The sequence below is a fragment of the Microdochium trichocladiopsis genome, assembly GCF_020744255.1.
Source record: "Microdochium trichocladiopsis strain MPI-CAGE-CH-0230 chromosome Unknown B0I36scaffold_10, whole genome shotgun sequence".
NCBI classification, from domain to species: domain Eukaryota; kingdom Fungi; phylum Ascomycota; class Sordariomycetes; order Xylariales; family Microdochiaceae; genus Microdochium; species Microdochium trichocladiopsis.
In genome coordinates, this window is record NW_025763553.1 from 2,394,430 (window position 1) to 2,419,967 (window position 25,538).

The following is a 25,538-nucleotide window of genomic DNA, read 5'->3' on the forward strand; positions in this document are numbered from 1 at the left end:
GGAGGCCAAGAGCCGTACAACAAGGGAATCAGGAATGGGTTACAGTAATCCAGGGCATCGCGTCGTACGGCTATTTAATCCCGCTATATATCATCTTCGCCGGGAAGGTCCACCTCGACTCCTGGACCGCGAATAGCCCCCTACCGCCCGACTGGGTAATCGCGCTTTTAGAAAACGGTTGGACGACGAACGAGAGAGGCTTAGAATGGGTAAAACACTTCGATTTCCATATAAAGAGTCGTACGAAGGGTACCTACCGCCTCCTCATCCTCGACGGCTACGAGAGCTACCATTCCGTCGATTTTGAGCTCTACTGCAAAGAACAGAATATTGTTACCCTCTGTATGCCTGCTCATTCGTCGCATAAGCTCCAGCCTCTCGATGTTAGGTGTTTTGGACCTCTGAAACGGGCGTACGGTAAAGAAATCGAAGGTCTAATGCGGGCGCACGTAACCTACGTTTCAAAGGAGGACTTCCTCCCAGCCTTTTATAAGGCGTACGACGCTGTAATGACTAAATCAAACATCTAGGCAGGCTTTAGAGCGACAGGCCTAGTACCGTACGACCCGAATTATGTGATTTCACAGCTAGATGTGAAGTTTTATACGCCGACACCGCTAGGTTCCTCTGCTGGACTACCACCCCTATGGGTTTCAAAGACGCCGAACAACCCAATTGAGACCGAATCGCAGACGAAGTATATTGAAAATCGCATCGTACGACACTAGAATAGCTCACCGTCGTCCATTGTTGAGAGCGTACGGCAGCTAAGAAAAGGAGTCATAATGATGGTATACGAGCAGGACCTTATGCGCCAAGAGCTCGCCGAACTTCGAGATGCAAACGACCGCCTCAGCCGCCGTCGTCGTACGAAAAGAAAGCAGCTACAGAAAGGAGGGTCCCTCACGATTGATCAGGCAAAGGATTTGAAGGCTCAAATCGATGCGACGCAGCAGTTAATAGCGGAAACGAGTCAGAATAGTGGTCGTACGAGGAGGCCCGAAACGCGCGCGCGACGATGTGGCGTCTGCGGCGAGCCCGGGCATAATGCTCGTACGTGTCAGAAAGTTATATCTGCCTCTGAAGAAGAGGATTCTGAATAGTTTCAATTGATTTAAGGCGTTGTGGTTGAATTCTCTTATACATTATCGTACGAGTACCCTGAAAGTGTCTCATTCACTTGTGTGTCTCAGTCACTTGTGGATTACGTTAATGTATACTGTAATAGTGCTTCCTGCGTCTGTTAATATCATGAGGTGCTTATGTAACCTGGAGTGCTTCGCCCCGCGTGTATGACCTGCCCTTGTCCTCAGCCCGTTCTTGCGATATGTTGGTCGGGTCGTCACATCCTCATACCGGCTCATGTCTCTGCAAGTTGGACATTTTAGTCTCGCCGACGCTATATGCCGAGATCCGATGAGCATGCCGGTCACTGTTTCAATCCAGATTCTCTATCAGACCTGGTCGATACTAGAAACTCGAATTCATAATAACACTCTTTGTTTCCCGACCTGCGATGTTATATGGCAGCGGAGGATCACAGCGTACTGCATGTGAACGGCAAAAGTCGCACGAGAAATACCCTTTTCGAGGTAATCGTTTCTACCGAATGGCTGGCATAGTCTATTGGGCGTTGCTGGATCTAGTACTTCGTAGAGGAAAGGAACGAATGGTCGTGACTGGCTTATGCCGCGGAGATTTTATCAGGGTTCGGGTATTCCGCGGGTATTCCGCGGACCTAAGTCACCTGTGGCGGACCATGCTTGTATACATCCGCGGGCTAAGCAATCCTTCCATCGAGAATGATACAGACCTGGGTCCGTATATAAGATAGCTTTACTGAATGCTTTGGAATTTCTAGGAGCTAGCTTGCACCATCGTGCCCCGCAGTGTAAAGACGACGTAAACATGGACCGCCGACCCTTTGACCATATGTATCACGCAATGGACAAGCAACCGAACCGTCTGAATGTTGCGGTCGTAGGATCTGGCCTAGCTGGATTGACGGCAGCAGCAATGCTCCGCCAGCATCATGATGTCACAATCTACGAGCGAGGTGATGTCCGCGTTGCGACCGGCGGCCAAGGCATCATCATTTCCCCTGGGTCGACCAGACTACTCGAATCGGTGGGCTTCGACCGCAAACGACCCGGCGCGGTACCGATCGATGGCTTCCGAGTCTACGACATGTATGGGAAACTGATGGAACAGGCACCAATGGGACTTCAAGAAGCCTTCGGCGACACCATTCTAGCAATGAAGCGGTCCGAGTTCCGAGAGGAGCTTTTGCGGCTGGCTTGCGGAGGCGACGCAGAGAGCGAGCCGGCCAGGCTGATACTGCGTAGCAGAGTCACCGCCCTGGACGCCAGTGCGGGAATGCTCACTCTTGAGGACGGGTCGCGGGTCGGCTTCGATCTAGTGATAGGTAAGTCGTCACCATTCAGAAGCACGCGCTTCTTCTGACCGCATCCGGGAAGTGGCGGATGGCATTCATTCCGTTTTGCGCGACACAATCATAGGCAACACGGATTTCAAGGTCAGGAAGACAGGCTTGACCTGCTATCGCGTGGACGCCCCTGAGGACTCATTCCACAAAGCCGCTGCGGGCAGAGAGAGGCCAGATTGGTGGACATCTACCATGGAAGCCAGCGGATCATCGTCGATGAATATGTTGATGGACACTAGTGGACGTGTCGCAGCATTCTACCCGATGCGGGAAATGACTTGGGTTAACTTCTCATGCGTGGTCAGGACGACCAACTCAACCAAGGAGACCACTGACTCGTGGTATGCGGATGGCAACGTCAAAAGCTTATTGGCACACTTCGAGGGGTTCCCGGATGTTTTGTGTCAAACACTGCGGTACGTGATATACAATTTCGACCAAGACTTCTGATCAGCCACTGACCTGGGCATCCAGAACTGCAACGGAATGCAAGGAGTGGGAGCTACAGGAGCTTGACGAGATTCCCACCTGGGCCTGTAGGCGTGCGATCATGATCGGAGACGCTGCTCACGCTATGACTCCCGTCCAAGGCCAAGGAGCCAACATGGCCGTGGAGGATGGTGATAGCCTGAGACTCTTTACGCCAGGCACGACTCGCGACGAGGTTCCTGCCATTTTGCAGCTCATCAGCGATATCCGCAGACACCGACTGGGACAGGTCTTGACTGAAAATCGTCGGGTCAACACTGAGCTGACCTCGGTAACGGCGAAGGTAACGAGCAACAAGGATTTCTATTACAATTACCAGGGTATTCAGCATGCAGCTGCCGCATGGAAGAGGGCGAATAATAGGGCGGCGTGAGACTGTGACTGCTCGCGGGTTTGAGGTCAGTGGTCCGGATGCCGATAGCGTGCGATTCAACTCGTATATGGCTAGAGCTTGAGACTTGTCTCCCACCAAGTTTCTGCGTGGTTCAAGTGGATGGAAAGAGTGGTACGGGAAGGCGCGGGCACGATCGAGGCTGATTCAGTTTGTATCACGGGGCTGCGAAGGGGACACTCGGCTATGAGGCCCTGATGAGAAGACACGGCGGTGCCTGCACTTAATCACTGTGCATACGGTTGAACAGCACGGCTATCGGTCGACTGTCCCGCGACCGAGATCTGGCGACGTCAGACTATGATTTCCCAAATATCCCACCTCTCGCTTGCCCAACGACAAGTTCTTATTCTCCGTCATCGTCACCATCGGGGCACCTCCACGCCTGCTTCTCCGCCGCCTCGACCCACCCGTTCGGCGTGCAAGACATGTTGACTTGCTCCCGCGAGAAGCACCCGGTATCCATGGCTACTTGCCCGCGAAGCCCACGCTATGCTTGGTATTCGGCGCGCACAGGACGATGAACAAGACGCGACGCCGCGAGATCCTGGGGTAGGCCAAGAAGAGACTGCATCTCGCCCTCCCTGGCCGCACCGCAATAATGCCTCCTCCTCCTCCACCCCTCCCCCCCCCCCTTCCTTTCTTCCTTTTGCTGCAATAACATCCCTGTATCTTTCTTGAGGAGGTTGAACGAGCTTCTTCGTCATCGCGTGCATATTGCCGACCGCCGGCGTCCGCAGCGACGGCGCGGGGTCGCTGAGCATCCAGGGACACGAGACCACGTCGAGCAGCGGCTCAGAGCCGCGACCGGGCTGTTCGACATTTTACCCGAGGAACGTTGTCTTCATGTCATCTTCAGGCAAGCGGAGCACCGCAGCCTCGAGGTCAAATACGTCCCCGTTCACAAAGGGAGCATTCCCCACGCCGAGCTCCGCCACCCGCGCCCCGCGCCGTGTCGAGGCATGAGCCGCTTCAGTCCACGCCGACAACGTACACTCCCGGACCTTGACACCCTAGTTCTCACTTCGTTTGAACACGGGGCATAGGGCCACGTAGGGACCCCGTAATCGCTTGGGAAGGCATCGGCAAGGCTGCCGCCCGGGCGCCCCCGAATTATAGTTTCGGTACCCACTCCTGGGCCGCGACAGTGCATTCCGTCACAATGGAGCCTGGCCCACTATCCCCAGCTTCCCCAGCTTCCCCTAATTTCGGGGGTTGCCAGGGAAGAACTTGCCCCGCACCACAACATATCAACCATCCTGGATCAGCCCCAGGTGGATTCAGCCTATATTGGCTGCTTCATCTGCAGAGCGACTCGTCGCGTTCGACCGTGTCAAACCTGTGTGTCGCAACACTGCTTTTGGCAAGCTCGGAAACGAGACGACGCTCTTCCAGCCACACATGTCATGGTGCACTCAGGGCTAATGGGCAGATGCGTGACTCGTGCCGTGCAGCAATGGTAGCTTCAGCTGTGACTAGCCCACGAATGAGAGAGGTGACGCGTGAGATCATCCTCGGCAGGTGTGGCGCCCTGGTTGGCGCATTGCAGAACAATCCCCCCTACAGAGCAAACTAGTGCGGCTCGAGAAAGAGGACAACAAATGCTGCAAATCTCCTCAGCCGTCTCGGTCAGGGGCAACTGGGACAGCCGCAAGTACCCTGTCACTTTTGGGGGCAGCTCCAAGCCAAGTGTCGGAGGATGCGCCATGGTTCTATCCACCCTGTCCAGCTTCTTCATTGAGTTAGGTGCGTGCCAGATCCCCGTGATTGCGCGCCGCATTGTATGGGGCGCCGGCGTTTGAGGCTTTACGGGGAACGACGGCTTGTCCCATTATTCCGCGCTTCTAGAAAAGGGTGGACTGGGAGGACCACGCCTCACACGAAGCGGGGATCGACACGATTGCATTAGCGGCGACAGCTAGAGCGACAGTGCCGCAGCCCGCCAAAGTTAAGTTGCTGAGCCCTTGCTGAGCGAGCTGGAGAAACCCAGGAGCGATCACACAAGCTAGCTTAGAAAGTCTGTGCTCGCTGTCCCGTGCGGCGGTCCGAGGCTAGTTCGGGTCCGTGTCCTCGCGTGACTCGCATCTTGCAGCGTGGCGTCCGTGGCGGTCCCTCCCGGTGCCCAAAAGGACTTGAAAACTTTGGCCCTCTGCCCCATTCCTTTGGTGTTTAAACCCGGCTGCCAACTTCCTGATCTCCACATGCAGTCCGTCGATGCAAGTTCCACTCTGCGAGGCCAGGCATCATGTCTACGAGGCCAAATCCGCAACCACCTGTCGAGGGCAGGCCCAACAACCATGCTACGATCATGGGGGTTCAGGGTTTCCTTACCGGATTCGCGCTGTCCGTCGTCGCGCTGCGCGTCTGGGTTCGCCGAACGGTCCTCAAGACATTTAGCTGGGATGACTGGTTCATCTTGTTGTCGGCTGTAAGTGGTCTATTCCTCCCTGCACTCGCCCGGCCAGCCTTGGATTAATCCGTCCTGGCTATGTATTACAGCTCTTCTCTATAGGCGTTCTCGTATGTTTCGTGGGGGTCATTCTTAATGGCGGTGGTCATTACACATCGGATCTCGGCGTGCCCGAGGAGTGGGAGGCTCTACAGCACTGGGAACACATCCTTCTTGTCATCAACATCACGGGGGTCAGCGTCGTCAAGATCTCGGTCTGCCTCGCCCTTCTGCGCTTCCTATTCGGTCGGTGGTACCGGAGATTCCTCAAATTTCTTATTGGTATGCCTCTGGTATTTGTCCTTGGAATTTATGCGGCCAACCCATTTCTGCCGCCTATACGAGTCTTACTGACCCAACCGGCACTCGCGCCATGTAGCGTTTATTATAATCTTTACCATATCTACCGAAGCGCCCCTTATCTTTCGATGCTGGCCGAGGTATTACATTTGGGCTATCGAACGACCGCCAGGGGTTTGCATACCTACTGATAAATTCCTAATCATCGCAAACCTCAACGCCTGTATGTTTGTGCAAAGTCGTCAGCAGACCTCCTTGGAGTAAAGAGCTAACCACACCGAGTCGCGGATAGCCATCAACATCGTCACCGACGCCACCCTCGTTCTGCTACCGTTGCCAACGATCATCACCCTGAGAGTTAATATCCAGACCAAGGCATCGCTCCTTGGCGTGCTATTCATTGGCTTCTTGTGAGTCAGCATTTGCTAATCCTGTCCATTGTGGCCCATGAAATGGCCACAGTTTGCGCGAATGACTGGAGTACTGATTGTCACTTCTTGCGACCAACTAGTGCCACTGCCGCTGCCATCGTCCGCGCCGTGTTTGCCAACGTGCCGGCTCAGATCAGCGACTCTTGGTCGCTGAAGTTTTATGTGTGGAACTCGTATGCCTCTCACATTCAATCGACACCGCCAAACGTGGCGGAGGTCATCCTTCTGCATGCCACTTGCTAACCCGAAACTCAACAGGGTCGAGCTCAACCTAGGAATCATCGCCGCTTCGCTTCCAACCTTGCGCCCCTTGTTCTCAGGCTGGCTAGAAAGCACCGCCTCCCGCTTCCGCTCCCGGTCGGGGGGGTCTTCTTCTCGTTCAGCCGCTGCTGATACGGAAGGTGCTGATGCAGCCGGGATAAGCAACGTCAGCAGCAACAGACAAGGCCGCGGCTCTGTCCATAAGCATGGATATCGAAAACAGCGCGAAGCCGAAGTCTATGCGATGGATATGGCCCGAGAGTGGAAAGGAAGCTTGAAGAACAACGCTCCTGTGATTAGTAGCTCGAGGACGGCTTACGGATTGGAGAATAACAGCAGTGAGGAGGAAATCTTGGCGTCATCGGGTAGCCACAGAGTGACAGGCGGGATCACGAAGCACGTCGAAATCGCGATTCAGAGAAGTGACGTTTAGGCAGCAGGGCAGCTTCACGGGGAGCAATGTTTGTATCAGTGATCGATCTGATCATAACAAAGGAAATTTACACGGAAGCATGTGTGAAAGCTATTTACTCAACGAGCCTAATGAAAATATAGACCAGTCCTCGTATATAGGGTAGTCTAGAAGCGCGAAAGAAAAGCAAAGAGACCTGCAACTTAGCAGAAGTAGCCGCAGGGGGTGGAAGTGGGCAATTTATGCAACACTTGAGCGAGTCGGTGGAAGGTTGAGCACAGTCATCAACATGCCTATCCTCAGGCCTGCTGTCTCTCCGCAGGCGGATCTTCAGTGCCCGAGTCCTTCGAATGCACGTCCAATGCACTGCCATTAGCAGCAGCCTGGGCGCTCCCGGGCAGTGTGAGGGTGGCTCCAGTGGCGCCGACAATCTCCCCCTGATTCATAGCATCGATGTCGACTTGCGGGCCCTTGTAGTTCTTCCTCCCATCAATGATCCATTGGACAACTGCTATGATGAGAATGACGCCGAATGCAACCACGCAGTAGTTCATGTTTGTGGACGTCACGGGGATCTCGGCAGGAAAGACGAAGAGAACGGTAGTCAGAGCTGTCCAGGCGATTCCAACCTATGTGTACAGCAAGCTCAAATCAATAAAGAATCCAGCGAATGATATAGTGTCTGCGGGTGCCTTGGCTTACCAGGTTGACCGTCCAGCCTACCCAACCATTCAGCTTGAAAGGTCGAGTCTCTGGGAGCATCCGTCGTCGTCTCAGGCAGTTGATCGTCGGCGGGATAGCATACGTGACTCCCAATGCCACAACGCTTGCCGAGACGATGGCATTGAAGGCGTCAGAAGACCCGAGAAAGACACAGCCAAAGATGATGACCCATGCTGTGGTCCACAGCAGGGCGTACAACGGAACGCCCAGGTGGCGGTTCACTTTGGCAAATAGCCTGCTGAACGGCAGGCCGCGATCTCGCGCAAAGGCCATGCTCATGCGGCTCGACGTGGCCATGATGGACGTGGTTGTGAATAGCATGCACACCAGCGGGAACATCAGCAGGCAGATGGCGCCGGCCGTGCTGTCCGTCGCGGCATGCAGGATGTACAGGAGCGGGCCGGCCGATGAGGCGATGGCGTTGTCGACGTCGTCGACGACAAAGAGGAGGCAGCTCAGGAACACCCAACCCGTGAACATGCCGATGCCGATGCACCACAGCATGATGCGCGGGCCGTCCCGCTGCGGGCTTGGCAACTCCTCGATCATGTGGATGGTGGCGTCGAAGCCCGTGAGCGCAAAAGCACCCTGCAGCAGGCCCAGCAGCCACGCGAGGCCGTCGGGCCACCCAGTGGTGTTGATGAAGGCGCCGTACACGAAGGCGCCGCTGCGGAAGCCGCTACCACGGACCGGCGCGCACGCCAGCACGGTGATGCTGATGATGGCGAAGCCGGCCAGCGACCAGAAGAAGGCGGCCTTGGTGAAGGCGGGGAGTAGACGAGACGCCGTGGCGTTGATGAGCAGCGCCGCGAGCGTGTAGGCGATGTAGATGAGGAACTGGTGCCAGGGCGCGGCCACATAGTCCGGGTGCACAAGGGCGATGGCGCCCACGACGAGCTGGCTGCCCAGCAGGCCGCCGGTCGCGGTCAGGCACACCCAGGCGGCGACGTTGATCCAGCCGGTGACGAAGCCCGCGGCGCGCGCGGCAGCCGGCCAGGCCACGATGGCGGCCCAGTGATACTGCCCGCCCGCAGTCGGGTAGGCGGACAGGAACTCGGCCAGCGAGGCCGCCAGGCAGAGGTTGCAGACGCCAGCGACAATGAGCCCCCACAGGACGGCGCTGGGCCCGCCCGATGGCAGGGCCAAGGACAATGAGGCCGAGAGGGCCGTCCAGCTGTTGAGAATGGCAAAGGCCAGCCCGAGCATCGACACCGTCGAGAAGTTGCGTTCCAGCTCCTGCTGGACGCCAAGGCGCGCCAGGGCGGCCGAGTCATTCTCGTTGATGCTCGTGCGGGGGCGTCGGCTGCCGGAGCCGTTGGATGCTTCCATCTTGGCGCTATCAATTCACCCAAGCGCGGCTAGGAGCAAGCTGTCTTCCCTGTGTCGCCTGCTTTCTGATTGTCAATGGCCTTGTCCTTGTGCTACAGCTTCAGGGGGGAGTAAAGGTGGGCGATCAACCTCGAGGGAATGCTTGTGAGGAGCCAAACCCCCGCCGCTCGCTTGGTCATTCCCTTTGGTCGCCGCGACCCCTAAGAGCGCTGCTGGCCAGGCCGTTTGATCAGGGATGCCAAGCATTTCCATTGGTTCTGTTGTGGTTTCCACTATGTCCGGAACTAAATTTTGTGGGCTGCAGAGTGAGACTGATGTCATTATGCAGCCGGCTGGAATTGACCCCAACTCCTTTCCAGCACACTCATGGTTCTCATTCACACATTTTAGATTTTTTTCTCAATTCACGTCCTTAAACTATTAGCCCGCCCAGCTTCACCTGCTTAGCGAACACAATTCTATAGGAACTTGTTATTTCTCTCGAGATCTAGATTTTCTATTTGTGCTCGTCCCTCTCAGTCGTTGATGCAATAGCATCTCTGCTTAAGCCTTTCTGTCCGGGACCTTGGTGAAGATGTTTCTGATGTCCACATGCTCAACCCCTTGCACGCCGACCTTCAACAGACCCTCGTCGGCTTCTATCTCTGCCTTCCGCTCGATCAACTCCTCTACATCCCAGTTTGCCCACACGAAACGGCCATGCAGGAACGATGCAGCAGGAGTGGAAGCCCAGACACTGTAATCGCCGGGTAGATTCTCTGTACGTGCGGTCAGTGTTAGCCACGCGAGAATGAAGTGTGCGGAAAGGACAGCCGGGGAGAACATACCATCGTCCCAGGGCAGGGACTCCCTTGTAAGGCCGTATTCGTCAGCAGCCTCAGTGAAGATGGCACCGGGGTGAACGTTGATGATGGTTGCTTTGCTGGAAGGGATTTCTTCGGCAAGGTGCTGGAGCAGTGACGCGAACGCGGCTTTGCTTGCCGAGTACGACCCCTGGCCTGGGGCCGGGTTGGAGTGCGCCATGAATGACGAGATGTTGACCAGAGCCTATCTTCCTGTTTAGTTACTTGACCCTCAGGCTTGCACGTGGGATTCTGGTTCTCACATGGCCGGGCTTTTCTCCCATCTGAGCCACAAAGGATTGGGCCATCCTCATATTCCCCAGCACTGTCGTCCGAAACGATGCCCAGATGCCATTCATGTTCGAAGTCAGACTTCCCGGAATGATCAGCGCAGCATTGAGCACGAGGACATCGACATGGATTCCCTCGTCGCGAAGTCGTTGCCAAAGGTTCGTGATGTCCGACTCGGATGAGATATCGCAGACTCGAGCATCAGCATGAGGCAGGGCTGCAGCGGCGGCGTTGAGAGTTGATTCTGTGCGACCAAGCAAAATAATGCGATCAGCGGAGGCCTTGGCGAACGACTGCGCGATGGAGCGTCCGATGCCGGTCGATGCGCCTGCGATGACAACAGTGCGGCCGACCTGACTGTTCAATGGGTTTTCCGGCGAGATGGCCGAGTAAGAGGCCTGGTGGTAAATCTTTGTGAAGTGCGCCATGATGCTGTGTGGTCTGTGTGGTTACTCAAAGGGACTGCTCTGCTAATGGCTGGTTGAATTATCCCTCTAACCTCTAAGGAGAGCACCATATTTATATAGTTATGGGTGAATTGTCCTCTGGGACCCGGCCTCGTCAGAACCTTCTCCTTCCCGTCCCATGTGTAAGCAATGCGGGCAGCGACGGCCGCAGTCTTTGCGGACAGCGGAGGGATGGCCCTACAAATGCAGAGTGGGAAACCCGCTTTTCTCCGCCCCCAAGGCATCCCCCGCTCCCTTTGTAAGCAACCCCGAAGCGGCGGCCACACTGTTTACGCCCGGCGGAGCGAAGGGCTGTGCAAGCGGAGGGTGGGAAACCCGCTTTTTTCCGCTCTCATCTCCTCCCATGGAACGACAGACAACACCTGGCTTCCAGTCCCGTTTCCAACACTGCCGACTCCAGCTCCTCACATCTCGGGGCCGACCATGCACGAGACCGAGACGCCGTCCTTGGAACCGTCGCCGTCCTCGGAGCCGTCGCCAGCTGTCTGGCGCAGGGCCTGTACCGCGTGCACCGGAGCCAAGCGCAAATGCTCCAAGCAGGTTCCACGCTGCCGTCGATGCGACCATCGAGGGCTGGAGTGCTTCTACCCGCCGGCACGCGCGTCGGCGGGTGAGCCGCACCTGGAGATGCCCCTACCATCAGCCGCGGATGTTCCTCTCCAGCCGGCGGACATCTCTGCACAGGAGCAGCCGCCGCACCCTCAAGTGCCCGATTGGTTTCTAGCGCCTGACTCGTGGGAGGTTGCTCACCTTCCGCCTCAGCCACTGCCTGACCTGTTCGGCGAGGAGACCCTATCTGCATATGTCACTATTATCCAGAGCTGGTTGCGAATGTGGGTTACTGATGACCACTGCCCCTTTATTCACCGGTACCTGTATCGTGCCCACATGCCTAGACGGATGCAAGACGCATACACGACCATTTCCGCGTATCTCCACAAGACGCCAGAGACCGAGGCGACGGTACGCCGCATCATCGAGCACCGCCTGCAACAGCTGATGGAGGAGAACTTTGTCGAGTCCTCGCTGGAGCTCGGCTCTACAATCCTCGTGGACCACCTCGCCCGCGTGCAGGCGTTGCTCGTGCTCCTCGTCATCTGCCTCTTCGACGGCAGCATCCGGCTGCGCGCCCAGGCCGAGCTGCACCTGGCGACGCTTTCTGCCTGGAACGATCAGATGTGGCAGGTGTCGACGCAGGAGGTCCGGAGTAACGCCACACTGGAGCCCTGGCGGCTCTGGATCTTTGGCGAGAGCATCCGGCGGACATGGCTCACAACCAGCATTATCCACTGTGTCTACATAACCATCACGCAGGGTTATTCGTGGTGTCCTGGGGGTGTCTATTGCACTTTCGGGAACGAGCTGTGGGATGCGAGGACGGCACATGACTGGGAAAGGAAATCCGAGTCTGGCAGGAAGCGTTTGTTCATGCAGAGCCTGGATGTGATGGAGCTTTTTCTCGAAGACGATCCTGACGCTGTCGATGCGTTTGGCCATGCGATCATGTTGATAACCTCCGGGATAGACAAGGTTCAACGGTGGACAGCACGTAAGGATGCGTCTCCTCTCACATGAAGCACTTTCATAGACGCCTTTGAAACAAAAAGATCACACTCCCACTTGGCTGACTCACACGACTCACGCGACTCAGGCGAACGGCTGGTTATCATTCGGCCAAAACTCAGACTCAAAAGCTTCTGCTAGAAGTACGCCCCTCATTTACAACGAAGAACCCATATACGCCTCAGTATATCATTACTGGGTTATACCGCTTGAATCTCAGGTCATGAGTAGAAGGCACAACGACTCAGCCCCTACAGGACAGCCACTTCGAGCTCGTATATGTCGTCGTCAGTCTTGCCGATTAGAGAGACGACGACGCCGAACTCAGGGAAGGCGAACGAGCTCGGCCGTCCAGGAGCATCGAGAACCAGTGCGGCGTCATTCAGCTCGTCGCCATCACAGCCGCCCGAGCCGGGCGTCGAGTCCAGCACCCGGATTGGACCGTTGCCCGTGCTCACGCCAACATCCACAGTGTACAGTAACACGCCTGTAGCACATCCTGCCGTTGCCAAGCCAGAGTTGACGCCGCGGTTGCTTGACCGCACCTCGGCGACCAGGACCTTCTGTGTGTTGTTCGTTCCGGTCACCACCACCATCTTGTGGCCAGTCCCGCCTTGCACCTCTATTGGCGACAGTGTGACTGACGCCGGAGTCCCCGCCGCCGCCGCCGCCACGCATGCTACCTGCGCGTCGTCCAGCCAGCCCAACCACCACTTACTCCAGCCAAAGTAATCCGGACTCGCCCCACTGATCAAGCCCATGATGTCCCAACCGCCGACGTACAGACCCGTTGCGCCGCCCGAATATGGGTACAAGTCGGGCAGGCCCATCGCGTGGCCTGTCTCATGATTGAGCGTGCGTGCGTGCCACGTCTTGTAGACGTCGACTCCGAAGGTAACGGCGCGGCGGGCGACATGTTGCTTGCTATCGCGATCAACCACCTCGCTGACCAAGCTGACGCTGAAGGAGATGGCCGCAGCATTGGCCGTGGTCGTAATATACAGCACATCAACGTCGGCCGGTATGTTGTCAAGCCCAGCCACCTCGATCGCGTCCTGGATGTACTCCTGGTGCGCCTCGAACGTCAGCCCGCGCTTCCAGCCATACGAGTCGGCCGTGGCGGGCATGCGGTAGAAGCGCGAGGTGTCGGCCGACATGTTGAGCGTCAGGCGACCGAAGCTCGCCGTTTCGTACCAGTCAGCGGCATCGGGCAAGAAAACATCGCGCAGCGACTCCGGTGTCTCGCCGGAAAGGGCTGGGTAGTCGGGAAAATCCACAAACAGCATATAGCCGTTGAGTGCCCCCGTGCTTGGCGCGCCGTCAAAAATGGAGGTGAAGCCCAGGCTGAGATCGACATTGGGCGGCGCGGCCAGCTTGCATTGCGAGATATCGGCCAAGACGCGATGGGCTAGGCCCACGAGAAAGAGTGACGAGCGCATAATTGCTTGTGGATGTGTGTCCTCAGCAGACGATGCAATCACGTTAGCACACGACGAGCTCTGGTTGACGTAGTCAGGCCCCTATTATTATAACACTTGGAGACGACTGTGCACGGTCAATGGATAGATACCAGGGTCCCCTCGGACTGGGTTGTTACTCGGGGATAGATAACAAACCCCTGCGGGTTCCCTCTTACCCCGCGGCCGCGACTCCGAAGCGGCACCATTCCTTCCTTCACTTTATCTGCTGAACTGGGATGGTTGAAAAGCAGGCCTCGATCAACGAGGCGCCAGATCCGCCGCCCGTACCTCGAAGGAATAATACCTGGAAAGCCGAGAGATCAAACATAGTCGTGTTCAATCAGTCTCGTATCTACGGTGCTTTCTATATGAGACTACCTTAACTCGTCTTCGTATTCCTACCGTGCAGACTTACAGCAAGACGTAAATAATGGGTATGCTTATATCTGAGGACAGTGATTATGTCCTAGAGAGGCAGGTGCTAGAGGAGCCGAGCCCTTGCATGTGATGCCCTGAGGGGATCGTCCACGACAGGGTAACATTCTCCAAATCTTGGAGTACAATAAGCTAATGGCACGCCATTATCTCCACTGTCCTGTTATCTGGGGTCCCGTCCCGTCCCCTGCCGCAGATTGAAGTCGACTAAAACACCGGAGCAAGCTTTGTAGTTCTCTCCTGGGATTCGCGCGGCAAAAGCCCTAGCACTAAGTGCTTGTTCCTCGTTGATACAATGGGCATATGCAACGGTCATAATCCCAAAAGCCAGTCTCCCTGAATCCTGGTCTAGTTAAGATGCCTGAGATGGTTGTTATCGAACACACTTGCTTTATACGGAGCAGAGGCTGTGGCTGTGACCATCCCAGCTTCTTAGGACTTTCGTTTACGCGACTCTGGCATATTCATTGCGTCGTGACCGTATTCTCTAATGATATAATATGCCAACATCCAAATCAATATCTGTGATTGTTGTTTCCGCAGACTTCCGGTAACCAATTCAGGAAATCTGTAGGTAGCTCTGTGAATTCGAATCGGACATGCCACTATCGAACTTGCTCAACATGGCTCGCTGTGACCTCTGCTTTCTCCTCCTGCCCCAAGCGCATCATGTCTTGAACGTCTCGCCTGACCTTTTCTTCTTCAGTTGGGTAAGCGTGCCTCCACATAGTCCAGATTGATCGACTGAACAAATCGTCCATACTCTCAAGCGACCGTCCTTTCATCTCGGGAAGACAGAAAAATATGAATACAACACCGAGGTAGGTAAGCATGGCGAAGAGGAGGAAGGTACCCCATGCCATCTCCGCCAGCATGCGGGGACTGGCGGTGGTAATGCCGTAGTCGACGATCCAGTTCACGAAGAAGCAGAATGCCATGCACAACGATCGAATCCTAGTGGGGAAGATCTCGGCTGCGACGACATAACAAGCCACCGAGTGGCCAAAGGACCAGCCGAACGCGTAGAGATAAATGGCAATGACGCCAACAATGCCTCCGGCGGGTGTACCTCCGCTGGTAGTCGTTGCTCCGACACCCGCAAAGCGGATGTACAAGCCCAAGTAGAGCATGCAAGAAGCTTGAATAGTTGCTCCCACTAACAAGGGAATACGGCGTCCGACTCGGCTACAATCAGCAGTCTACAGTAGCAAGCCCGGCCGTCATTGAACGGTGCCTTTCGTGTGGCTCCACATAGATAGGGATGACTCACTCTACAAGATAGCCCACGTAGAAGAGCGTTGTAACCACCTTGACGATGCCGTAGACTCCCTATAGATAATGTTATCAGTATGGTCCAGGCAACTGCGTTCCCGGCCTAGAAACTTACGGTAGCCAAGAGTGTAGTGCTATTGCCTTGGATGCCAATCATGGCGAACACGGAAGGAGCATAGTAGTTCAAAGTGTCGGTTCCGGTGAGTTTGTGGAACAAAAAGATCATGACAGCCAAGAAAAGACGACGCCGATTGCTGGCGTTAAGGAATATATCCTGCAGAACAGCCCAAATGCTATGACCTTGCCGTACCTGGGAAGGAGCGTGTTTGAATGAGCAACTTCGTTTCCCATCCTCTAGTTACAGCAGTTTGAACGGAGAGAGAAGTGGGGGTGTACCTCTTGCTCGGACTGAGCCTGTGCCTCCATCTCCTGGTACTCGATTTGCACGTACGGGTGAACCTTCGGCAGCTTCCGCAGCTTGCTCAGATTGTCGAGGGCTCTCTCTGACTTGCCGTGGTTGACAAGATATCGGGGCGTCTCAAGGGCGAAAGGGATCATGATGCACATCAAGGCACCAGGGATGAGTTGGATAGCCATGGAGGTCCGCCATTGGCTCTCATCACTGGCGTCGACCTGCCACAGGCTTACGCCATAATTGATCCAGAAAGCCAGGGCCAGGCAGGTGACGATCATCAAGTTGTACGTCGCGACAAGTGAGCCACGAATCGACCTGGGCGAGTTCTCCGCGAGGAATTGTGGGCTAAGCATCGAGCTGGCACCAACACCCAAGCCGCCGAGGAAACGCCCAGCGAGCAGGACCTCGTAATTGGAGATCATCTGCATGGCAGCACCGATAACGAAGACAACGCCCCAGAAGAATACGGACCACTTCCGGCCGAGAATGTCAGACGTGGGCCAGGCGAGAATGGCGCCGACAGAAGCCTGCGAAAGAGGACACGTATTGTAAGCGAGGCGATCGACTTCAAAGAAGCGAGCTTCTGGTCGGAGGGAGGCAACGGGCTGGAACGTACACCGGCTGAGAGCATAGCAGCGATAGTACCCTATGCAATGTGACACACGTTAACAAGTTGCCACAAGTCTTAGGATGACGCGGGATTTACCTTGCGGTCGACGGTGTTTGCAGCGTTCAAGCCAAAGGAGTGCTTGAACGAGGGCAGAACCAGGATACCACCAATGTTACCCTGGTCGAAGCCATAGAAGGCGCCGGCCCAGGCGACAGTGATCACGAGGTATAGCAGGCGCAAGTTGAAAATCTCTTTGGGATCGGTTTTAGCATCCTTGCTAAACCAAATACTGGTCCCGCCAGCCATGTTGTGTTGCGAGACGGGCTCTTGACCGCGCTGGCAAGGGATATTGTGTTAATTTTGCAGCTGGCTATTCGGAACAGGCGAGGTTGGCCTTGGATGCCAGCAGCGGTACGTTTCAGTGTTGCAACGATGGATATATACCCAGATGGATGGCCTGCCAAGCCGAGGGGATGGAGTGGCTCGAAATCTGGGGAAGCCTGAAATTAGGGGAGGCAGGATGGGTCCGTCCTCCGCGGTACCCCACGGGGTTCAAGGTAGCTCTAGCGAGGCTCCCCGAACTACGAGATGGGGCACCCCATAGGCTGGAGGGTCGGAAGTAGCCTCCGAGTTCATCGGGGGGTGCCTCCGAGCAGAGCGGGCCACAGCCGGACGCAGTCTCGGTCGTTCGGGGCTTGTGCAGATCTGTGCAGATGACGAGGCCAGGTTGATTGAATGACTCGTGCTGCTTAGGAGCGCCTTAAAGCAGTCAAGTGCATTGCAGATGTCGAACTTCCCAAGCCAAGGCCAGTCAATCATAGTCAGCCACCATGGATAATCAGCACGGCGAATTGGCCACCTCCCTCGAGAGCGGACCCCTAATTCAGTCACACGCACTCATCGAACACAAAGAATGCTTCGTGCCCGCCGACACTGCCCAATGCCACGCATCCAACCTCTTGGTGCTGATCAATGGCGACATTCTCTGTGCATGGTTTGGCGGGAGCCAGGAGGGCAAGCCTGACATCAGCATTTACCTGGCGCGGCTGCCAGCCAACTCGTCCACTTGGACTAAAGCGGAAAAGGCGACTTTTGACACGTCCAGGAGCGAACAGAACCCAGTGCTGTTTGAGACGCCCAATGGCGAGATCTGGTTAATGTTCACCTCACAACACGCCGGCGACCAAGACTCGGCAGTGGTCAAGCATCAGATCTCGCGTGACGGCGGGGTATCGTGGACCCAGCCAACGGTGCTCTTCCGCGAACCAGGCACTTTCATCAGGCAGCCCATGGTCGTGCTCGATGATGGCTCCTGGGCCATCCCCACATTCAAGTGCCGTGCCGAGCCTGGCACGCGCTGGGTTGGCAATGACGACATCTCGACAGTGCGCGTCTCGAGGGACCAGGGAAGGACGTGGGCCGAGACCGAGGTCCCGGATAGCTACGGGGCCGTGCACATGGGCATTCGGCAGCTCAAAGACAAGACCTACTTGGGTCTTTACCGCAGCCGATGGGCCGACAACGTATACCTGTCCAGGTCGAGCAACGGCATCGACTGGACCACCCCGCGACCGACCGAGCTCCCGAACCCCAATGCCGGCATCTGCTTCGACGTGCTGCCATCTGGCCGTGTCCTGGTCGTTTACAACCACTCGTCCAAGGCAGATGCACAGGGAAGGCGCGAAGGTCTCTATGACGACATTGCCGACGCCGATGACAACCGTAAAAACCAGGACAGCCGGCACGCCGGCCGGGAGGCCTTTTGGGGTGCGCCAAGGGCGCCGTTATGTTTGGCATGGAGCGACGACAACGGAAGCTCATGGAAGACGCGTGTGCTCGAGGAGCGTGATGGCTTTTGCATGACCAACAATCGCGAGCAGAAGCTGAACCGTGAGTTGTCGTACCCAAGCATGGCGAGGGCGGCCGACGGATCTATGCACATCGCCTTTACCTTCTGGCGGCAGAAGATCAAGCATGTTGTTTTAGATCCAGCTGTGTTGGATAGGGAATCATAGAGAGAGTTGCCAGGAAGCAATCGTACTCTTATGGTTAACCCTGTCCTGAAGTGTTTTGTCTCTTCTCATCAGTTGCTGTAGCCCTTAGGTGATTGATATTACATGATGTACAATTAAATATCTTGGTGTCCGAAATAATTTGACATGCAATAAGCAAGAATGGTTTAGTTACGCTAAACAGTAAAGTACAGCTATTTTTGTTATTGAATTCCCATCATACCGCAACAAGTCAAAGTTTCAAATTCACCTGCAGAAGCAAATTATAATCCAAGCTTGACATGTTCCGAGTTATTTGCAACTGGGACTATCAATTTCCGGCATGCTCTCTACATCCAGCTATAAACAAGTGCAGAGCAGAGGGCCTGTTTCGATACGAAGCAAAACGAGGTACATTGATTTTACTAGGATCCATAATCCTCCAGGTAGTGTTGTATTGCTTGTTTTACGCTCACATCCTTTTCAAACCCAAGACTGTAAGCTCGATTGACGTCAAACCTGGCTGGCCACGAACCGACAATCTTCGCTGTGCCCTCGTCGTACTCCTCCTGCACGAGATCCAAGATGGATGAGCCGGCAACCTTTGCGAGCGCATCCAACATCTCCTGCACTGTGACGGTTGTGCCAGGGAGGTTCACTATGCGGCTTCCGTTCCCGAAAGCAACTTCCTGGACGCCGAGCGCCGCAATGACAAGGTTGCGGACAACGGTTCGGGTGGAGCAAATCCACAGCTCAAGGCTGCGACTTACGGGTAGCTTGGCAACTTCGCCCTTCAGGGGCTCGCGGATGATGCCGGAGCAGAAGGACGAGGCGGCGCCGGAGGGCTGCCCGGGGCGGACGATAATTGTGGGCAGACGCACGATGCGTGCGTCTAGCAGACCGCGGCGCGAGAGGTCGTTGAGTAGAATCTCGATGACAGCTTTCTGGGCACCGTACGATGATTGTGGCAGTGGCATCGTGCTCTCCGTGATGACATCCCTAGGCCCCGCAGGCCCAAAGACCGCCAAGCTCGAAGGGAAGATGACCCGAGGAGGTCGCGCGCGCGTCTGATTGCGCAGGACGTCCATGACATGCCGCATCGAGTCCAGGTTGACCTTGAGCCCAAGCTCGAGGTTGGCCTCCGCTGCCCCCGACATGATGCCATGAAGAAGGAAGATGTGCGTCAGGTCTGGTGTCAGCAAACGCTCGCACACATCGGGAGACACCAGGTCGGCGGCCACAGCATCTACCTGGCAATGTGTGGCTGGCTTGCTTGCGTTGGGCTTGGGTTTGGGGATTTCGGGAACTCTGACGTCGGTGAGGACAATCTTTTCAACTGTGCGCTCCTGCATCAAGGCCGAAGCCAGTGCCTGGCCGATGAACCCCCCGGCACCTGTGATCAGGATTCTAGTCATCTCTGTTTGGCTGCTTATCCTGGCACTTGTCCCAGTGCGGTTGTCTCTGGGTCCTGGTCGAGGAGGTAGATGAAGCAAATAATAGAATGAGCTATGAGTGAGAACAAAGTAGGCAAATAGCATGAGCTGCCACCACAAGGAAAGTTTCCGCAGTCCGGTGTAGTACTGGTAGCGCAAGAGACGCGACATGTGTTTTTTATGGAGACGCTGTCTTTAGAATGTTCCAGTGGTCTGTCATGCAGCCCGCAATGCCGGTGGTGACTCGGCGGGGCACCCGGCGATAAGTAACAGAGACGGACTCTGGCCGCCGCAGCCCGGAGCGTGATTCCGCCAGTTCGATTTCTACCTTCCGAGCGGGTCCACCGGGCCCCTCGTAGTGCGACCTAACAGCCGAGGTCCCAGGAACTCAGGGAATTTGTCAAGCTGGATGCAATCGAGAAGAATATCAAGTTCGTGCGGAGACCCTGCCCGAGAAGGACTCGTCATGGTGAACCAGAGAGAATCTCAGACGGTCAATTTCTTTAGTCGATAACGCTATGCACAGTCAAGTAATTCTGCACTCTATATCGCCTCCACGCGCAGAGGCTGGTACAATTCTTCCAAATACTCCACATCTGAGTCGTCCAACTTGACCGAGAGAAACTCTGATGCTGAGGCAATGCGCTCAATTTTGTCGAGCCCGACGACAGGGCAGGCTCCCTTCTTCAGAAGCCACGCAAGAGCGACGCTCGACATGGAGCAGCCTTTGGTCTTGGCGATCTGCTCGACCCTATTTACGATTTGTTTGTTTTGACTCGAGCTGAACCATCTTTTGGTCTTGGCGTCCTTCTTGGACCTTTCAGTCTCGAAGTTCCACGGTCGAGCGAGCAGTCCACGGGCATTCGGGCTCCACGGGATCAGGCCAACCCCTTCAGCGTTACAGAACGGATTCATCTCTCGCTCCTCTTCGCGATAGAGCAGGTTGTAAAGCCCGGACATGCTCGTAAAGGTGGTCCACCCGTGCATCTTGGCTGTGTACTGAAGGCGCGCGAACTGCCAGCAGCGCATACTGGAGGCGCCAATGTAGAGCACCTTACCCATCTGCACCAAATCGTGCAATGCTCGCATGATTTCCTCGGGAGAAGTGTTGACATCGAGGCGATGCAGCTGCAAGACGTCGATGTACGCGGTTTTCAGTCTTCTCAGAGAGCCTTCGACGGCCTCAAATATGTGCTTCCTGCTGAGGCCCATTTGGTTCACCAGTCGCCCATCATTCACAGCGGGCTGTGGGCGCGCGTCCGGCTCGTCCTCCATCACAGGGTAGTAGAGCTTGGTCATGATGACCAGCTTGCTCCGCGGGATCTGATAAACCTCCATTGCCTTGGCGATGATGGACTCGGAGCGGCCGTTGGAATACGTGTTTGCCGTGTCCCAGGTGTTGATGCCCACGTCGTACGCCTTCTTCAGCAAAGGCAGCGCCTCCGCTTCCGGGAGAACCCAGGGGCTGCCTTCCCACTTCTCATTGCCGAATGACATGCAGCCCAAAATGACGCGCGAGATCTTCAGGCCCGAGGTGCCGAGTCTCTGGTACTGCATGGCGGGCCACTCTGTTGCGCCGTCCTTGTCCGAGGAGGGTAGAGCCCACTGCGCCACAAGGTCTCTGAGGGTATCTCGTTCTCCAACATTTCCTGGGAAAACCACGTACGGTATGTTGGGGTATTTGCACGAAGGCGCCGAGCAACGCCAGAGTGGCACACCAGAGGCCGCCTGGCCACAAATCTCAGCGCGCTTGAACATGAGGCCTTTGGACGCAGCGTCGGAGCTTGTGATGCCTCCCTTCACAATGACATATCGCGGCCGTGGCACCAGAAATCGCAGAAACGACACGAGCGCCTCGGCCACGACACTGCCGATGTTGAGGCTGGAGCCTCCGTCGGTACCTGTGATGAGCTCACGACTAGTCATGATCAACACATCCTGGCCGTTAAGGATATGTTCCCCAGCGGTGTTGGCGGTGCTAAGCAGCATTTGTTGCGTCTTTCCTGGCGACCCCAGCAGCTCAGCGACGTCCAAGGTGATAGTGATTAGCTTTTCGCCACGGCCGTCAATGAGCGAGGCGAGCTGCTCTGTGGTCTTTGGCACGTGGGAGCCAGCGATTATCAGCCCCCCCGGTGCTGAGGGCGAGACGTCCATTTTCAAGTCCGCGGGTGTCATGGGAGGAATCTGCTGAATACCGAGTCGGCTCGACACAAAAGCTGCCCCGGTGCGGAAGATGAACTTCTTGCCCCGCAGGCTGGCGTCGAGCAGGCCCTTTACGAAAACGTCCATGTCGGCCGTCTGCACAGCGTTGACGATGACAATGGACCGCCGCGGCAATGTCATGAGCTTATCGGTCACCTGCTGTGGACCACCTCTGCGGATGTCGTCTAGAGTGACAGAGTGTATGCGGTCTGCTGTAATGCTCCCCTTGGACTTCTCGTGAACGTACTCGCGCAGATTCGACTGCGTATACCCAAACGTTGCATCCCGGGCGAAAGGTGTCTGAGCCGCTGGTATCAGCTCATCGGCCGGCCCTGCCACATAGTGGACATCGTTGATCGTCAGGCGGCCCCCCTGCTCGAAGAACGGGGCCAGCACCCAGACATCTGCCTCTCCTAGGACCTCCTCTGCTACCTCGACCTCATCCGGGAAATGGCCACGCAATGTTGAGTCGCCTCTCAAGACGACCTCGAAGGACTGTCCCGCACGGCGCGCGGCTTGCTTGACGGCGTGACATATGTCGCGGATGAGTTGGCGGGCCGGGGCTGGCTGCAGGGCACGCGAATTGGTGAGGATGAAGAATCCAGGACAACCAGATCGAAACTCGTGCAGCAGAGTTGCTTCGTCCCAGACAGTAAGGACATTGATGCCATGACACGTCTGCGTTCCCGTGGGGTCGTCGTCAAGGACTATAAGCATGGGAAGTTGGCGCCCAGAGACTTGTGCCCCAATATGTTGGCAGACCTCGTTGGTGTTGAACGGTGGCGGCAGCTGCGCCAATGTGGCGGCTTTCGGCAGTTTGGGGCTGTCATGAATGTCCTTGAACGCCATTCTGGACCTTGTTGTCTCGTGGAACAGGTTGCGAGAGGTTTGCCAAGAACCTGTTTTGGTCCTCGTCGTCGGCCCTCAGCGCATTCACCACTGTACCTGTTTAAGTTTGTGTGCGTGCCCCCTGCCAATCGCCCCCCGCACGCGAGACTGGGGCACCATCGGCAACCTGAATGCGGAGGCGGGGAAAGGACAACCCAGGCCGTCCCAGTGCCGCGCGGGGCAACAGTTGGGGTTCGGAGGGTGCCTCCGAGATATCGGACCCAGCCTCCGCATCCTTCGCTCAGCACCGGCGATGCTGCCGCAGCAGCGCAGACTGGGCAACGGGCATCCTGGTCCGGATTTGGCTGGAAGCCTAAAGCCCCATGATGACTCCTGTCGAGCGCGATCGGCTAAGACAAAGAGGCATCCTGTTCGATCCTATCCGCCGTTGGCACATCTCACAAAGACCATAGAAGGGAAATTACGTGGTAAGCATGGCATCAACAGGAAGCGAGGCGAGCAGTCGCCACCTTATCTCGTTCCAAGAAGTCCAGAAGCATGACCAAGAAGGAGACTGCTGGCTCGTTGTTAATGGGCAGGTCTTGGACCTGTCCAACTTTGAACACCCTGGAGGAGCCGAAAGTGAGTGTTTAACATGCTCCCCTCGATGGGGGACACGGACTGCAGGCAAGGCTAACATGAGTGACCCTGCCACCAGTCATTATACAGCACGCAGGCTCCGACGCAAGCACGGCGTTCAACAGGATCCACGCCCCGGGAATTCTCAAGGGTCTTGCGCCAGAACAATTCAGAGGCGACGTTGACCAGAGCAGCATCCCTTGCCCAGTCAACCCGAAGGATCTGGCAGAGGCCGAGAGCAAAGAGGTCCCAACACCGGAAGGACACCCCAAGCCACCCCTACACAGCCTCATAGCTCTCCATGACTTCGAAGACGTTGCGCGCAAGACCTACAGCGCCAAAGCGTATGCCTTTTACTCCTCTGGCGCAACTGATCTAGTGTCCCTTGAGGCAAACTCGCAGGTACACAAACGCCTGTTGCTTCGGCCTCGAGTCTTGCGTAATGTCCGCCAAATCAGAACAAGCAGAAAGATCCTCGGATTCAACTCAAGCGCACCGTTCTTTGTCAGTCCCACAGCCATGGCCAAGTTGGCGCATCCGGACGGCGAAATTGCCATAGCAAAGGGGTGTGGAGAAAAGGGCATTATCCAGACAGTAAGTCGTAGCACCTCTTGAGCTTTCGGGTGTCCTTGGGCTTTTCTAACAGACTTCGGGACACAGATATCGACGAATGCATCGTTTCCGCTGGAGGACATCGTCGCTGCGGGACTTCCCGGGCAACCTTTCTTTCTCCAACTTTATGTCAATTCGGAGCGCTCAAAGACTGAGGAGCTACTACAGTCAGCCCATAAGCTAGGCATAAAAGCCATATTTGTCACGGTAGATGCCCCTGTGCCAGGGAAAAGAGAGGCGGACGAGCGCATCGCTGCTGGGAATTTGACTTCAGCCATCAGCGGTGCAGTTGCCACCAATGACAAAAAGGGTGGCGGTCTAGGTCGTGTCATGGCCAGGTACATCGACTCCACACTCTGCTGGGACGACCTGGCCTGGATCAAGAAAGCATCTGGAGGGCTACCAATCGTGCTAAAGGGAATTCAGACGGCGGCCGATGCTAAAAAAGCTGCGGAACACGGTGTGGAGGGCATCCTCCTGAGTAATCATGGAGGATGCTCGCTCGATACCACGCAGCCGGCAATGCTTACCCTCCTAGAGATGCACAAGGTATGTCAAAACACGTCGGCACCTAACCTCGCTTTACAGCGAGCAGACGGGCCACCTGCCGCTCTCTGTTTGTGTGCAGTTACCAGTACTAATCATTGGATTCATTCTTGCCACAGGCATGTCCAGAAGTCTTTGGCCAGGTCGAGGTGTATGTCGATGGCGGCTTCAATCGTGGCACGGACATCCTTAAAGCCATTGCGCTTGGCGCCACAGCGGTTGGGATTGGGCGTCCGTGGCTCTACGCGATCAACTACGGCCAGGAGGGTGTCGAGCACGTGTGCGACATCCTGACTGATGAGCTTGTGACATCCATGAAGCTCAGTGGCATCACTGACGTCGATGAGGCACACCCTGGGATGGTGAATACAGCCATGGTAGAGCCGCTGATACGCAGCAGCGAGGCACATCCCTGGATTGCTTGGACTCCAAAACCCCGACTGTGAATGCGAAACAGAAGGAGTCGTACATCTTGATGGAAACCGGCCACAATGTCGTTCAAACAGAAACTATATGATTGCCGAGGCCCCTCTGTAAATAGAATCAATACTTGAGTTATACAAAAAGAAATCAAGAGAGACGTATAATAAAAAGAACGATTCGATTTAATAAAAGGAACAATGCGATGCAAGGAAAATCGGGAAACATACGCCGGTGTTGATAAAGTGCGGGCCACTCTAAACCATGGGTGGTGGTGGATC

General features: G+C 55.9%; 11 protein-coding genes across 11 annotated transcripts; 5 read left to right on the plus strand and 6 right to left on the minus strand.

The window, feature by feature from the left end:
• Positions 1-1,944: 1,944 nt before the first annotated feature.
• Positions 1,945-3,308, plus strand: B0I36DRAFT_252617 (FAD binding domain protein; the record flags this gene model as incomplete). The annotated part of the gene is made up of 3 exons (XM_046150697.1): positions 1,945-2,425; positions 2,478-2,862; positions 2,921-3,308. The coding sequence occupies 3 exons, from the start codon at positions 1,945-1,947 to the stop codon at positions 3,306-3,308; spliced, it is 1,254 nt and encodes a 417-aa protein (XP_046007666.1).
• A 2,048-nt stretch (positions 3,309-5,356) lies between these two features.
• B0I36DRAFT_32248 (uncharacterized protein) lies at positions 5,357-7,247 on the plus strand. Its single transcript, XM_046153858.1, has 6 exons — positions 5,357-5,754; positions 5,826-6,057; positions 6,155-6,298; positions 6,368-6,485; positions 6,587-6,679; positions 6,765-7,247. Exons 1-6 carry the CDS (start codon positions 5,572-5,574, stop codon positions 7,198-7,200), a joined length of 1,206 nt encoding a protein of 401 aa, XP_046007667.1. The 5' UTR covers positions 5,357-5,571; the 3' UTR covers positions 7,201-7,247.
• A 231-nt stretch (positions 7,248-7,478) lies between these two features.
• On the minus strand, positions 7,479-9,231 carry B0I36DRAFT_388164 (gaba permease; the record flags this gene model as incomplete). Its single annotated transcript, XM_046161224.1, has 2 exons — positions 7,479-7,808; positions 7,882-9,231. 2 exons carry the CDS (start codon positions 9,229-9,231, stop codon positions 7,479-7,481), a joined length of 1,680 nt encoding a protein of 559 aa, XP_046007668.1.
• Positions 9,232-9,698: 467 nt separating this feature from the next.
• On the minus strand, positions 9,699-10,970 carry B0I36DRAFT_334503 (short-chain dehydrogenase/reductase). Its single transcript, XM_046155354.1, has 3 exons — positions 10,337-10,970; positions 10,059-10,278; positions 9,699-9,989 (listed from the first exon to the last, which is right to left on the minus strand). The coding sequence occupies exons 1-3, from the start codon at positions 10,790-10,792 to the stop codon at positions 9,775-9,777; spliced, it is 891 nt and encodes a 296-aa protein (XP_046007669.1). The 5' UTR covers positions 10,793-10,970; the 3' UTR covers positions 9,699-9,774.
• Positions 10,971-11,179: 209 nt separating this feature from the next.
• On the plus strand, positions 11,180-12,476 carry B0I36DRAFT_334504 (uncharacterized protein). Its single transcript, XM_046155355.1, has one exon. The coding sequence runs from the start codon at positions 11,255-11,257 to the stop codon at positions 12,404-12,406; it is 1,152 nt and encodes a 383-aa protein (XP_046007670.1). The 5' UTR covers positions 11,180-11,254; the 3' UTR covers positions 12,407-12,476.
• On the minus strand, positions 12,477-14,257 carry B0I36DRAFT_334505 (uncharacterized protein). The gene has a single exon (XM_046155356.1). The coding sequence runs from the start codon at positions 13,831-13,833 to the stop codon at positions 12,646-12,648; it is 1,188 nt and encodes a 395-aa protein (XP_046007671.1). The 5' UTR covers positions 13,834-14,257; the 3' UTR covers positions 12,477-12,645.
• A 637-nt stretch (positions 14,258-14,894) lies between these two features.
• B0I36DRAFT_297138 (putative sugar transporter) lies at positions 14,895-17,089 on the minus strand (the record flags this gene model as incomplete). The annotated part of the gene is made up of 6 exons (XM_046151910.1): positions 16,683-17,089; positions 16,593-16,622; positions 15,958-16,503; positions 15,677-15,871; positions 15,560-15,618; positions 14,895-15,474 (listed from the first exon to the last, which is right to left on the minus strand). Exons 1-6 carry the CDS (start codon positions 16,890-16,892, stop codon positions 14,895-14,897), a joined length of 1,620 nt encoding a protein of 539 aa, XP_046007672.1. The 5' UTR covers positions 16,893-17,089.
• Positions 17,090-17,395: 306 nt separating this feature from the next.
• Positions 17,396-18,697, plus strand: B0I36DRAFT_425120 (BNR repeat-like domain-containing protein; the record flags this gene model as incomplete). Its single annotated transcript, XM_046162310.1, has 2 exons — positions 17,396-18,565; positions 18,683-18,697. The coding sequence occupies exons 1-2, from the start codon at positions 17,417-17,419 to the stop codon at positions 18,695-18,697; spliced, it is 1,164 nt and encodes a 387-aa protein (XP_046007673.1). The 5' UTR covers positions 17,396-17,416.
• A 305-nt stretch (positions 18,698-19,002) lies between these two features.
• B0I36DRAFT_251644 (uncharacterized protein) lies at positions 19,003-19,992 on the minus strand (the record flags this gene model as incomplete). The annotated part of the gene is made up of 1 exon (XM_046150628.1): positions 19,003-19,992. One exon carries the CDS (start codon positions 19,990-19,992, stop codon positions 19,003-19,005), a length of 990 nt encoding a protein of 329 aa, XP_046007674.1.
• A 399-nt stretch (positions 19,993-20,391) lies between these two features.
• B0I36DRAFT_334510 (NADP-dependent oxidoreductase domain-containing protein) lies at positions 20,392-22,296 on the minus strand. Its single transcript, XM_046155357.1, has one exon. The coding sequence runs from the start codon at positions 22,183-22,185 to the stop codon at positions 20,554-20,556; it is 1,632 nt and encodes a 543-aa protein (XP_046007675.1). The 5' UTR covers positions 22,186-22,296; the 3' UTR covers positions 20,392-20,553.
• A 1,111-nt stretch (positions 22,297-23,407) lies between these two features.
• Positions 23,408-25,444, plus strand: B0I36DRAFT_297152 (FMN-dependent dehydrogenase-domain-containing protein). The gene is made up of 4 exons (XM_046151911.1): positions 23,408-23,682; positions 23,759-24,273; positions 24,340-24,840; positions 24,957-25,444. The coding sequence occupies exons 1-4, from the start codon at positions 23,535-23,537 to the stop codon at positions 25,281-25,283; spliced, it is 1,491 nt and encodes a 496-aa protein (XP_046007676.1). The 5' UTR covers positions 23,408-23,534; the 3' UTR covers positions 25,284-25,444.
• Positions 25,445-25,538: the final 94 nt, after the last annotated feature.

Excerpts from the sequence above, each read along its gene's own strand:
- B0I36DRAFT_297152 (XM_046151911.1), top strand. The coding sequence starts at position 23,535 with ATGGCATCAACAGGAAGCGAGGCGAGCAGTCGCCACCTTATCTCGTTC. Across the intron at positions 23,683-23,758 it reads ACACCCTGGAGGAGCCGAAA|TCATTATACAGCACGCAGGC; the intron begins GTGAGTGTTTAA and ends CCCTGCCACCAG. Across the intron at positions 24,841-24,956 it reads CCCTCCTAGAGATGCACAAG|GCATGTCCAGAAGTCTTTGG; the intron begins GTATGTCAAAAC and ends TTCTTGCCACAG.
- B0I36DRAFT_32248 (XM_046153858.1), top strand. The coding sequence starts at position 5,572 with ATGTCTACGAGGCCAAATCCGCAACCACCTGTCGAGGGCAGGCCCAAC. Across the intron at positions 6,486-6,586 it reads GTGCTATTCATTGGCTTCTT|TGCCACTGCCGCTGCCATCG; the intron begins GTGAGTCAGCAT and ends GCGACCAACTAG. Across the intron at positions 6,680-6,764 it reads AAGTTTTATGTGTGGAACTC|GGTCGAGCTCAACCTAGGAA; the intron begins GTATGCCTCTCA and ends GAAACTCAACAG.
- B0I36DRAFT_334510 (XM_046155357.1), bottom strand. The coding sequence starts at position 22,185 with ATGACACCCGCGGACTTGAAAATGGACGTCTCGCCCTCAGCACCGGGG.
- B0I36DRAFT_334505 (XM_046155356.1), bottom strand. The coding sequence starts at position 13,833 with ATGCGCTCGTCACTCTTTCTCGTGGGCCTAGCCCATCGCGTCTTGGCC.
- B0I36DRAFT_334503 (XM_046155354.1), bottom strand. The coding sequence starts at position 10,792 with ATGGCGCACTTCACAAAGATTTACCACCAGGCCTCTTACTCGGCCATC. Across the intron at positions 10,279-10,336 it reads TGGGAGAAAAGCCCGGCCAT|GCTCTGGTCAACATCTCGTC; the intron begins GTGAGAACCAGA and ends ACAGGAAGATAG. Across the intron at positions 9,990-10,058 it reads GTCCCTGCCCTGGGACGATG|AGAATCTACCCGGCGATTAC; the intron begins GTATGTTCTCCC and ends CCGCACGTACAG.
- B0I36DRAFT_334504 (XM_046155355.1), top strand. The coding sequence starts at position 11,255 with ATGCACGAGACCGAGACGCCGTCCTTGGAACCGTCGCCGTCCTCGGAG.